The 13086-nt window shown below is 37.4% G+C and overlaps 2 protein-coding genes and 1 long non-coding RNA gene across 4 annotated transcripts; 2 read left to right on the top strand and 1 right to left on the bottom strand.

The window, feature by feature from the left end:
- Positions 1–3986: 3986 nt before the first annotated feature.
- On the top strand, positions 3987–5035 carry LOC116196882 (organ-specific protein S2-like). The gene is made up of 2 exons (XM_031526806.1): positions 3987–4140; positions 4370–5035. The coding sequence occupies exons 1-2, from the start codon at positions 4093–4095 to the stop codon at positions 4679–4681; spliced, it is 360 nt and encodes a 119-aa protein (XP_031382666.1). The 5' UTR covers positions 3987–4092; the 3' UTR covers positions 4682–5035.
- Positions 5036–5452: 417 nt separating this feature from the next.
- LOC116196881 (BURP domain-containing protein BNM2A-like) lies at positions 5453–7092 on the bottom strand. The gene is made up of 2 exons (XM_031526805.1): positions 6901–7092; positions 5453–6673 (listed from the first exon to the last, which is right to left on the bottom strand). Exons 1-2 carry the CDS (start codon positions 6958–6960, stop codon positions 5792–5794), a joined length of 942 nt encoding a protein of 313 aa, XP_031382665.1. The 5' UTR covers positions 6961–7092; the 3' UTR covers positions 5453–5791.
- A 1761-nt stretch (positions 7093–8853) lies between these two features.
- Positions 8854–13086, top strand: LOC116194349. Of its 2 annotated transcripts, XR_004154406.1 has the most exons (3): positions 8854–9235; positions 10328–12469; positions 12757–13086. It is a non-coding gene; the product is annotated as an uncharacterized LOC116194349 (long non-coding RNA). The 2 variants fall into 2 exon arrangements; XR_004154405.1 differs by having other exon boundaries at positions 8857–9235; positions 10328–13086.

Genomic DNA, 13086 nt, shown 5'->3' with positions numbered 1-13086 from the left:
ACATAAGAAGTGAGCCGACAATAGGAAAAGAAGGAGAACGTGAACAAGTGACGGGAGACGAACGTGAAGACTGGAGACAACCCGAGCTCGAGACCTTGTGTTTCTTCGACTTTTCTTTTTTTCTATCTTTGTTTTATCATGTCTACTTTAATTTCTTGGTTGTTGAACTCCATTACTATGAGCTAATATCGTTTCCTAGGTTTTCAATAGAACCTAGAGTTTATTCTTAATTCGTGATTTTACTTCTTTTCTTATTGATAGATTGATCGTGTTTATTCTATTTCGTTTTTAATACTATTTGATTTGATTGACCACCAATTAGATTATTCTAGCAACTTACATGAACTTGGGAAACAAATTCTAAGTTTAGGCGCTGGATATGATAACCTAAGATTAATTTGAGTTGGGAAACATGATTAATTTGCAAGAGGATTAGGAATAATCAATCGTCTTAGGTAGTCAATTAGGGTTCAATCATAATGGGTCCTCACTAGTAGGTTGCTTACGAATAGTATATTTGATTTGATATATGGGGATACGTTCTCGTAGCTACTAGAAGACGTGCGAGAAGGTATAAAATCCTAGTTTAACACAAGAATCAATCAGTTAATAGCAAGAGAAGTAAGTAATCGAATTAGGAATAGCTCCCAAAGAAGTTGTATACTTTAGGTATCTTTTCACCAATGAATTATTATTTTTATTAATTTTCTCGCTTCAATTTAGTTAGTCAAACCACTAAAAAGTCAATCTCCTGAATAAAGTTGATTGTTCTAATTTTAGTACTTAGTGAAAGTTTAGATCAATAATCGAAGGAACGATACTCTACTAACTTTTTATTACTTGTTCGATGCGTATACTTGCATGAATTGATTATATTTAATGAAATAATTAGTTATTTGAATTTTTATTTCATCGTATTAAACCTATGGACTTTCCTCTCACTTAAAAAAAATCGTGCATAGTATCCAATTAAGACCAATAACAAGAGCCCACCTGCATGCCCTTTCAGCCACAACCTTTGACTATTGCCTGTGGACAACTCTAAGGAATATATTTTCTTTAAGTCAAAATCTATAAAGAAACATAGATTGGGTTGGGTTGGGTTGGGTGACTTATCTCTATTACTTTGGATCGAGACTACTTCTCCTGGCTATTTTAATTTCCACGAAAACGATTATGGGCCACACCAATACAATTAAATGTTAATTTTAGAAATAACTTGAAGAGGGTGTACAATTAAGTAAGGTCTCGAGTTCGAATATTGTAAATAGAAAAAATTCATTCTGAAAGAATTTTACTCTTAGTTGGTCGACTTATTTATTTAAATTAGTAGGAACCAATTTGGGCTTCCGAATACTAGAAATAGTTAACCAAAATCCAAAATATAGGAGTTTTTTCCGGACTGTTGTACTGTCCTAATTAAGTTTCAATTGCGCTTACGATTATGTTTCGCAACATTTCTATCTCAAAAATTGATGTCCGTTGGTTCAAGGCTCAAGCTAAATTCAGACTGTCTGGTCCTGTGCCCCGCTAAGTATAATTATCAACATGTTCGTAATCGCACCTTTACAATTAAAAATTATGCGGCTGTAACTTTTATCACTATGATAGGTGATTATATTATAAGAAAAAAAAATCATATTATCACTAGTGATGTTTATTATTGTATCAGATTTTAGGTTTATTCTATACATAGAGACTCGCAGTCACTGTGATAGGTGATCGCGACCTTCGGATCATGTTGTATATAATCGTGACTGTCGGATAACGTTGCATCTCCAGTTCGCGGATCCAATGGTTGAGGAGCCATGATATCATATATTAATAACACTATTTCATCTTAGAATTTCCCTTTTCTTTTACAGTAATGATCAATGAGTTTAATATCACGAAATAAAAATATTAAATATTTAATAAAGAAATATGAATATTTCCACATGAATATTAAACCTAAAATTTTTTGATCACTAAATAAGTGCACTCGTCACTAAGATGGGAAAATTACTTGAATGATACAAAACCTTTTAAGTTGTAACGCGGACGGTACAAAATCTTTTTTTTTTTGTAACAATTTGATATAAAACGTATCAAATTATTTCAATCAAGTACAATCCGTCAATTTCCGTCGACGCCGTTAGTAATTTCTGACGTGGGAAGTCTTATGACACGTGACTGGATGCCGTTAAGAATATCTGACGTGGCACGTGACGTGGCAAGTCTTATGACACGTAGCTGGAAACTTTTAGCATGATGTAACAAATGGGTACATAACCTTATTAAGATGTAACAAATTGGTACAAAACTTTATTATGATATAACAAATTGGTACAAAACTTTATTAAGATGTAACGAAATGGTACAAAAAGTTTTGTGTGATGTAACAAATTGATACAAATAGCGGAACAAAGGACAACTACACCTAATTAAAATAATAAAAGAGGAGATCCGTATTGAATGGTACTTGCATATCCAACGATGGAAAGACCCGTATTACGCTAATATGGAGTCATATTACCATGAGCGAAAAAAATATCTGGTAGTATGAATTTGCATAATAAATTTTGGTCCCTCTGGATTTCGAGAGAAGTACATAAGTTCGAAAGAAAATATTGGAAGAGAAAATAAAGGGAAGATCTTTCATTCCAAAATTTTTTGACGAGATCATTATGTGCCACGTCAGAAATTTTTGAAATGAAAGATCTTCTTTCTGTTTTCTCTTCCAATATTTCCTTTCGAACTTATGTACTTCTCTCAAAATTCAGAGGGACCAAAATTTATGATGCAAATTCATACTACTAGATATTTTTTTCGCTCATGGTAATATGACTTCATATTATCGTAATACGGGTCTTCCCATCGTTGGATATGCATAGATCTTGCAGCACCATTCAATACGGATCACCCCTTTTATTATTTTAATTAGGTGTAGTTGTCCTTTGTTCCGTAATTTGTATCAATTTATTACATCATACAAAACTTTTGTACTATTTCGTTACATCTTAATAAGGTTTTGTACCAATTTGTTACATCTTAATAAGGTTTTGTACCCATTTGTTATATCATGTTAAAAGTTTTCAGCCACGTATCATAAGACTTGTCACGTCACGTGCCACGGAAATTCTTAACGACGTTGACAGAAATTGACGAATTATACTTGATTGAAATAATTTAATACGTTTTGTATCAAATTGTTACAAAAAAAAAAATTTGTACTGTCCGTGTTATAACTTAAAGGATTTTGTATCATTGAAGTAATTTTCGCTCCCTAAGATACATGTTTTTTTGATAGAATTTCCCTTATTTTATCCTTCTTTTGTCCTCAGTATACCTGTAGTCAACGTGGAGAAAAGAGGAGAGAGGTGGAAGTTCAAAATATTGTTTTCTTGTGTTCCCACTAATATACGAGTGCCTGACTGGCCGAGTAATTCAATTAAAATGGGATCGATTCACTGCGTGATAAATCATTCACAATCAAAGAAGTTCAAAATATTATTGATTGTTGATATATAGTGATATTGCCTTCATTAGTTCGTGGTACTGGGATGAACAACGTTATCCCAAATGAAGTATGGTACCTTGATTACACCATGCAAGTTCAGAATAATATTATATCTATATTCTTTTATGCAGTAATCTCTCCAATGTCGCAGCGAAAACATCAAATTGCATGCATAGAGGATGGTGAATTTGACGAAGGTCTATATCAGATTGCACAAGATACACTTGAGCGTACAACGCCCGAAGGAGATATACGACCCGGGCTCCGCCAGAATTCCAGTCGGTCGATTCACTCTATTGCATCATCATCCATATAATTAGAACATCAAATATTTCGGAGGGAACACCGGCCTTATATTACTGATAAGAGCATATGCACACTTCTTCAGACAAGTACAAAACACACACACACACACATATATATATATATTATCAGTCTCGAAGGTCAACAGTTTTACAGACATATTATATACATATATACATACAAAAATTATATTGGTTTGGCCTTATAAATGGTGAGAGTCAGAGCAGAGAAGCAGCCGCCTTCACTTCCACTACAGAAGAGCTCAGCAACTACCAACAATTTCCTCAGACATGATGAAGCCCTTCTGTGCTTTTATAATCCCATTCTCTCTTCTCCTCGTAAGAACATGCAAACTCTAACCTGTTCTTGATCTCGTGCATCAGTTTTCGATCATTCATGATCATATCGATGTTAATTATAGTAGTTTTTCTTAATCGTGGCTTGAGTTAGATCGGTTTCTGCGGTTTCCTTCTTCTTTAAGTAGCTAGCTTCCACAAAGTTTATCCTTTCGTGTTGTTTCTCCGGGGTTAGATGCTCATGAACGTGTTTTCTTGTCGGGTTTAACAGCTCCTGAGCTTCACTCACGCGAGGAAGGACCCTGCTGGGGACTACTGGAAGAAGATAATGAAGGACCAGCCCATGCCCGAAGCAATCAGAGACCTTATTGTTCGACCCAGAAGCAAAGACAATCACCATTTCGTTAAGGATTTTGACGTTAGACGGAGCGTCATAATTTACCCTGCTCGCGTGGATCCGAAAGATAACATGTCCTCTGATACAGAAGACCTTAAGTCAGGACATAACGATGCCTCGTCAACCCAGCATGTAAATCTCAAGGTTCCTGACCAAGAACAGAAGAATCATGAAAACGGTGCCTAGGAGTTGACGTGAATCGGCTCATATTGATAGAACTTATAAGCAATCATGTTCATCATCTTGTCGATCGGGAATTTCCTTATAAGTTTAGCGTCACTAATTCATTTGGATCGTAGTCAATTGGTCCGTGCATCTTAGCTCTGGAAAATCCATAGAAGTTGCTCCCTTTTTCCCTTTTGTAATACTGCTATCGGAAGCGTCTTCTGTAGGAATTGTCATGCACATCTTGTAGAAGAATTTCTGTATGGTTTCTGTCATTTCGATCTGGCACTCTATATAGTGTATATGTTATACCATTTCTGTTTAGTATTCGAACCATTTCAATTGTATTCGGTAATCAGGTGAAGTAATTAGCTAGTTTACCTGTCACCATAGAGTTATCTTGTTCTTAATTAAATGAAAAGGACTAGCTTGCTTCTTTCGTGGAGAACAGAGAGTTCAAGCACTGGAGATCATCATTTTCTCGGGATTGTGGCGACACAATAAAATTCTGTTTACTCAATAATCAAGAACTGTTTCTTTTTTCGTGCTTAATCTTGGGTTCTGCTGGCAAATAAAATTCATATGGTTCATTTGTCCAAAGTCCCGACATCAGTACGTGTGATGCGCTGTCCACTTCCTCTGTTTTCTGACTTAAAAGGATGTCGTGATGGATTCACCAAGCATAACAGCAGCTTCTTCTTTGCGTAATGCTTCATGTATCTGAACCAGTAACTTCATCGGATAGGTTTCAAGTTCCTGCTTGGACATTCCGGGGAAAACTGAACAAGGGACTGTCGACCAAGCCGGCTTCGAGATCTCGAGCCTAACTTATGGAATTGAAAACGCTGCTCTCTCTGAGAACAACATGATATTTTGCCGTAAGGCAATTACATAGGTAAATAGCAACCCAGCGTAGTTAACTTAGCATAGCAAGGTATAACACAATAGTGCTGACTCGAACTAAACATATAGACATTACATATGAAATACATATCTACTAGTAGGACTGCCGACTCGTCCATGTTCTGAAAGAAGCTCAAACTGATACAGCACAAAAGAGCACAAGTATCAGGCTTCTATGCTGGTTCATAGCACGGGCAAGCCGGTTTTCTCATAGCACCCGATAACTCCCTAGTTTGCAGGTACCCACACGAGATGATCTGCAGGGAAGAAGTGACACACATGGGAACTCCCTGGCTCGATACCAAGCACCCGGAACGACACATGTTCGGGACTCCACTGGGATGTGTCCAGGTGACATACTGCCAAGGCCTGCACGGCTTCCCCATTTTCGCCTAGCAAGGGCACCTGGAAAACCCTGTTTGGGCTCTTCTGGCTGTGGCAGTAAAAGACTGCATAGGGGTATGGCATAGTGTGGCATGCCACCATTGTCGGCGCTGCCACCTCTAGTGGGGGGCCTGAGATCGTGTAGTTCTGGAAGCTGGCCGTATGGGATGACCCAGCAAGGTGGGATGTGGACAAGGCAGCGAACTTGCTCGGGCCAGCCGGGGCACTGTCAAAGATAGAGCGGACGAAATCAAGCTGGGACTCGAGGGAAGTCGCGCAGATCTTGATTTCCCCCACAATAGGCTGCGCCTCGCACTGCCGGAGAGTGTCCTCCATGGCCGAGGCCTGAGCAGAGTCCCGCGGGAAGTTAAAGAGTTCCAGGAGAGTCGGGAGACGGGCAGACGAGAAGGGGATCGACTCGGCTTCTTCCCGAGGCAGGAACTTGGGGGAGGCTAAAGGGTCCCTCTTGGGGAAGTAGACGGGGAGAGCGTTCCCCTCCTTGAGATCCGTCAAGGTGAAAAACACCATTGTTGATGGGTCACCTTGAGCACCATGACGGTGATGATGATGCATCATCCCATGATGTCCATGTTCTGAAGGCAACCTCAAGACATCAGGGTTGACGTCCCCCTTGCTCAGCTTCGTGTTTCCAGGATAGGGATGCTCGGGTCGAGTCGGGTCCCTCAGATCAAGCTCCCTAGCCCCACTACCTCCATGAATTCTGACCTGCAAACAATTTTACTCTATGCTTTCAGCTAAAAAATTGGCTGGTTAGTGACCCATTTGATATCATTCCCTTTCATCCATGGCAAATTCAATCAAGATCAAGAAAGCAAACAGCTTCCCCTCGTTACATCAGCAGCATAACAGAACATAGACAGGACACAACCAGGGATGGTGTTTCTGACATTAGTGAACTGTCGGTTGATCTAGAGCAGCTGGAAATCACTGACCTGTAAGAGCAGCAGAGGAATCAAGATGGTGGTCCAAGATTCAAACCTCATGGCAGCCATCTTCAAACTTGATCTCCAGCAGCAGCAGAGGAGAAACAAAGCACTGAGAAGAGCTTTGTATTTTGATATGGGCAGATTCTCCTTGTCTGGTGGGAGGATTAAAGGACAAGTTGTTCCTAATAATGATTTGCCTCCTGTGTCTTACGGTCTTTTCTTAATTTGTTTATTGCTCTGTCAATTGTTTTTTCCACATTTTGTTTTTCTTTTCTCAGATGAGGAAACTAAAGACCCTGATGAGGGAAATTTCCACCACTAGTTAAAACTGACAATTCTGAAATACCAAAGAGCATACCCAAAAAAGCGACAATTAAGGGAAAAAGTTTGTATTTCTAAGTTCAAATCCCTTTATTTAAATTTTTATTTTTCCATACAAAAGCATGAGCATTGATTCTTCTTCTTTTTTGATGTGTTATGGATTTTATCAAGTCCATTTCAATGACTTGCAGGGCACAGCTAAAGATCAAGTCTGATAGATTTTCACCAAATTTATATAGATTTAAACGTACTTTCAATCCAAAAATTCAAGCTATTAAATAGTGATATCTAAATATCATATATGTCATTGATTAAATGTGTTGCATGCCCTTAAATACCCGCCTTCAATGACAATTGATCTCAACTCGAATTCCTATTTTTTCTGTACTCGGGCTTTTAACTATATCAGGTGGGCTTCTCCTTTGCACTCATTTCTACCATGCTTATACGGACTGAACCTATCTTCAACTAAAGAATTTGAACTATTAGGTGATGGTACCGGAGTCTCATATAGATCATTGATTATTATCTTTTCTTAGTCGTATCAACAAAGCAGCTAGAACTCATCGAATTTTCTTTATGCTGACATTCGGGCATGTGCTTCATATGATATAATGGACAGCATCGTCTTATCTTCTATTATAGTCGCGGGCAAAAAAAGATGATTTGTTGCGAAAAAAGTAAAAATATAAATAAAAAATGAAAAGACAATATATTAATATGAAGTTATGAACATAAAACCAAAACAACGTGAAACATGATTCTTGAAAGTTTCTTTTGGCTTCATCTTTAGACGATGGATAATAATAATAAAATAATATTACCCATTATTAACTTTTTCTTCCTTTCTTTCGGTGTGAATACTAATATCTGGAAGCTCAATTAAGCCCGACTAATGCAGTTGAATTAGGCCAGCCCACCAAGATATAAAATTCTCTCAGCGTAAATTTTTTGTATTCACAAGAACTCGAACTCGAGGCATTACTTAAGAGGAATAAGTTTTGAACTGTTTGAACTAATCCACTTTGGATAGACATTATTAACTTTAACTAAATACATTAACCCTGATCCCATTCCGAATCACGGCCAAATGCATTAAACCTGGTCCCATGCAATGGCAGACAACCTCTAACCTTGCCAAGTATGTGATATGATCACGTGTTCCAGGAAAGTTCTATGATACATATGGTTGAAATGTTTGTATGTTGCATATATGTATTATATTTACTTCAAAAATTTCAAGCTGTTTACTTACACTTCAAGAAAATTAAAAATAAAAATATTTTATTTGCACATATCATACGTATATTTTTCACCATATGTATCATAGACCAACCTCATGTTCCATCGCTTTTGTGTACAAGCTTTTCTATTTTTTTAATGTTATGTTATTCTAGAATTTGATACCATATGTTTTACTTTCTCCCATCTATCTATTTTATTTTTCTTAAGAATTTATACATGTACCAAATATAACATATTTAATTTATACTAGTGACTCTACACGTGTGTTGTCCGTAAAAGATTTCTGAATTAAGTGGTAAGACATAATCTACTGTTTTTGCACTAGGGGACACCATTTACACCCCTTTCATTTCGTCTCTGTTCCCTGCACCACACGCGGACCTCTTGGGCCCTTCCTTTCCTCTTTCCTGCCAACACCAATGAACAGTGTGATGGACACTTCCCATTAACTGTCTCTCCCAAACGCTCTTTTCCCTTTCGGTGCCTTTGAACGGCGTTCCCTCTCCTTTCCACCACAGCATCCTCTGATGGCGGTCTCTTTTCACAGCATCCTTAGACAGCCTCTTTCCCTCTTCACTTTCATTTATTTCCAACGTAGCATTCTTCCGCTCCCTTGCTCAGCACAGATTGTTCGCAAAGATAGATGCCTCCGGTTTGCATTGATCCGACGAACGCACGCCTCAGTCCTACTGTTGTAACTGAGGTCGCCCACCTTTTCGCAGCAGCGACCTGTTGTTTGGGATGCCAACCAGCCAGCCACGCCTTCACTTTGCTGGTCATTCTTCACACCATACTTTCGTCCTTTTCTGCACAATGATCAACTTAATCTTTGGTGTGCGGTGCCCTGCCATCCTCTCTTTGAGTGTTGCTCTCCCCGCGGATTAATTTCTTATATCCATCACAGCCTTTCGACGGAATGCTCACTTCGGTTGCCTGCCTAAATTGCCTATTGATTGTTGTCCTGTTGATCACTTTTCCTGTCTTCCCACTTTTTCCTTCCTCCTGATTTGTTCGTGCATATAAAATACCGTCCACATTATGCTTGCATGTGGACCTTGTTAATTCTCTCTTCTCATTAACGATCACTTTAATGTAATGCCCAAATTGAGTCTGTCCGGTCCGCATCTCTGCATAAATTTGCTATGATAACAAGTTTCCCATTCTGGTAAGAGCATTTAAATGGTATATCAATGGTGTGCATTTGGATTGCAAGTCAATAATGCTTAGGATTCTAACTGAGAATAGAAATGGGTTGTGCATAGAGTGATCAGTACATGTTGCTTATTTGTTTACTGTTGTGTTTTAATGATGGGGGAATTCTATTTAAGAGGAGAAAGAGGCACATAGCAAATGTCCAAGTAAAGGGGAATATCATGAGGCCAAGAAATTCGACAACACAAATATGAAGAGAAGATATATCATACAGTGGATAAAGCACAATGTGATTAGTTTTTATCTAGTTCATTTTTTTTAGTGGGTCGTAACAGAAATAGAAGTAACAAATGGGTGGGCTATTAAAGAGAAATGGCCGCCAAGAATCTTAGCTTTGGTTATGTTTATTAGTTTGATGGTATGTATTTGAGTTGGACGTCAATAGTGGGTATGAATCTAATTAGGAGGAGAAATGGTTGTGCCAAAACTGCTCAGTTTATATTTTAATCCTGCTTCCTACGTATCATTTCTTGAAGATGTCACTGTTATCGGTATTCCTTTTCGATTGCTTTTGAGGAGAGCTCTAAGGCCATTTTTTGATTGATTTATTGTTTTAAAGCTTCTATTTAATGTTCATTGTCGATCAGTCTCACCAGCTATGTACACCATCCCAAATAATGCAATTTCTTATGACTTTTGATGTTTTCTTGTTCAGTGATCACAAGCTTTTCTACTCTAATTCAGTGGGATGGCCAGAGCAAGAGCCGGTAACTTCTTACGACCAACTTACGTCTTGTCTCTTACCATTGTAGATTTATGATTTAATTTAGTTAATAGAATCCTCCTTCTTTTGTGGTATGACAGACAACCATGCTTGGGTCCACTAATTAGATTGAAAGAAACCTTATGTTATGTATCGAGGAAGATGTCAACCCAACAATTTCTTTTTCTTTGAGCTAACAGATCAGGGTTGTTTATCAAGTATCTTCCTGTGAATGTATAGAGCAGCGAGCAAGTTATATATGACTTTAAAAAAAAAAAGTGGCTACGGAAAAGGGCCTCTTTGGTTTCCTTTATCACAGATTCAACTTGCTGCCTTTATTTCCAACAAGTTTTGAGTCGTGCAACAATTATAATCATGAGAAGTACCGAGACTCTCGTAAGAAATTACTTGCGGCCACTGGTTGACATGCATATCATTTTAACTTTTGAAAGGATAAAGCTTAGCATTATTTGAATAAAAGTCATGTCAAAAAATACTTTTTTTTCCGGGAGTGCTGAATGGTTGATTTCACTTTTTATTTTTTCATCGATTTAAGATTATAGATGCTAGACTCCTTCTATAAGTTATATTGTACAATTTCGATATCATGTTATTACTTAATCGACAATTTTAGACATGTACATAAGCACACTGACGTTGATTGCATATACTGCTCGAAAACTTTTATCCAAGCATGAAGCGGATAAATGGTTCCCTCGTCCATGCAGTTGCCGATGAAGTACACATTCATGCAAGTATATGTACATGCATTTTTTGTACAAAGAATAAGTGGATGATTGGTCGTTGCTTTTCCATTTCACCATAGAATGCTCAAAGTCAAGCAGCTTTTACCTCAAAGTTCGCTATTGTATTTTAAGCCCAGAACAGAAACATGCCCATGTTAAGAGAATGATAGAATGTCATAAAGCGGAAACGAAGCTCTGTTGCGAGTTTAGTAACCCGCATCAAACATCTTCTGCTAATGAAGGTACGTGTCTTTACATCATCCTCTTTAAAATATAGACCCCTTTTGGTAACATAAGTAGCCGTCTATCATTCTTTTATCGAATGCAATAGCTTAAAAGACCTTCTGGAAATTCGTCACCATGGACTTCAATCCATTGAGGCATGTTATTTTCTGGTTTATATATACTCTTGCCCCTTACACAATTGTTCTGCTTGTCCGCTGAAAAAATTGCATAATTTTGCTTATATCCAACATTTTATTCGTTGAAGTTATTTACAAATTGTTCCTACAGTGATCCTGACTTATTGTCATATGGAAACTTGATAGAAATGGGAACCTCTATCGCAATGCCGAGCACAAACTAATTTCAGAATTTTTATTGTAAATATTTGGTATAGATGCACCTTTTATTACTTAGTTGTTACATCCATGAAACAAATTTTGTTGCAAATTCGACTTACATTCTTTGTCTATTCATAGGCAATGTGAATAAATCACTTCTAGTCCGATCTCCTACCTAATATCAGTAACCTTTAACACTATGAACCATCACTAATATTAAATTTATATTCTCTTTTGGATGCTCTCTATAAGTGAGTGAATGCATAATATTAGCATTATGTACAAGAACTTTATATTATATGTGCATGACTCTTACATAGATGAACCCAAAACGAAAAGTTTAATATGCCCATATAACGCATGTATTCTGTGAGGATAGATGATGAATCGCAGACCGTAAAGTATCCTTAATTAAAGCCAAAGAGCTTTAAGGATATTACATGGATGGTCATAAACTGGTTAACTATGAGTATGCTTATAGGTGCTCACAAGAAAATCTTATTGATAATAAAACTAAGGTTTTCTTTGGTGAATCACTACTGTACCCTTTGTTGTCTTAGCCCTCTGCAATAACAATGATTGCTCATAAACTTCAGGTGTTGAAGTTAAGCTTAAATGCTTGAAAAAAGTTGGCTAGCTTAAATCTCTGAAGAGCTGCAAATATCCTGATACCAAAGTTGCACTATGAGTCCAAACTAGCATGCTGAATTTCTTTCATTACAAACTCCTCAGAGGTCATTTAGTTGCTGAATGTGTAACCTCAAAATGCTTTCTATGCTTTCTAGGTAAGGATGGGAATTCTCCCTTTTGATATGACTTTGATTTAGAACTATTTAATTGTATCCTTTGCCTACGATTTTCGAATATTATTCTGCCTGTCCTGAAAATTGCCGTAGTTATGGTCTCCAGCAAGCTCAATTGGCAATATTTGATGCAACAAATAGAATTATTGATGCTCTATTAAAAATCTATTCCTAGAAATAAATATACACAAATTAGAATGAAGTATACATTATTTGTACATCATTGTGGGGTTGCTGAGCCAATTTTACTTGACGGGGACGAGATGCAGACATCTTAGGAGAGCGCGTGGGCAAAATTGTTGGAAGAAACTACATGTTCCACCTTATAGTCGAAGAGGCATCTGATTTGCTCCACACATTGGGAAGGATCATTGTTCAAAGTGCCATTGATGAAGGGTCATCGATCCTCTCATATGAAGAGACTGTTTTGTTTGTGAAATCTTACTGAGACAGCTACATATAATTTTCAGTAGAATTTTTGGACATTCGGCTAGCTTAGACGCACTTTAGTGCAATAATTATATCTGGGATTTGTCAAATAAATTAGCATCTTAGCTCGCTTTGAATATTTATTTTTGCCAATGTCAAGTTTCTTCTTA

The sequence above is a fragment of the Punica granatum genome, chromosome 2 (genome assembly GCF_007655135.1).
Source record: "Punica granatum isolate Tunisia-2019 chromosome 2, ASM765513v2, whole genome shotgun sequence".
In the NCBI taxonomy this organism is placed as follows: Eukaryota; Viridiplantae; Streptophyta; class Magnoliopsida; order Myrtales; family Lythraceae; genus Punica; species Punica granatum.
This window is presented reverse-complemented; position numbering and strand designations above follow the sequence as displayed.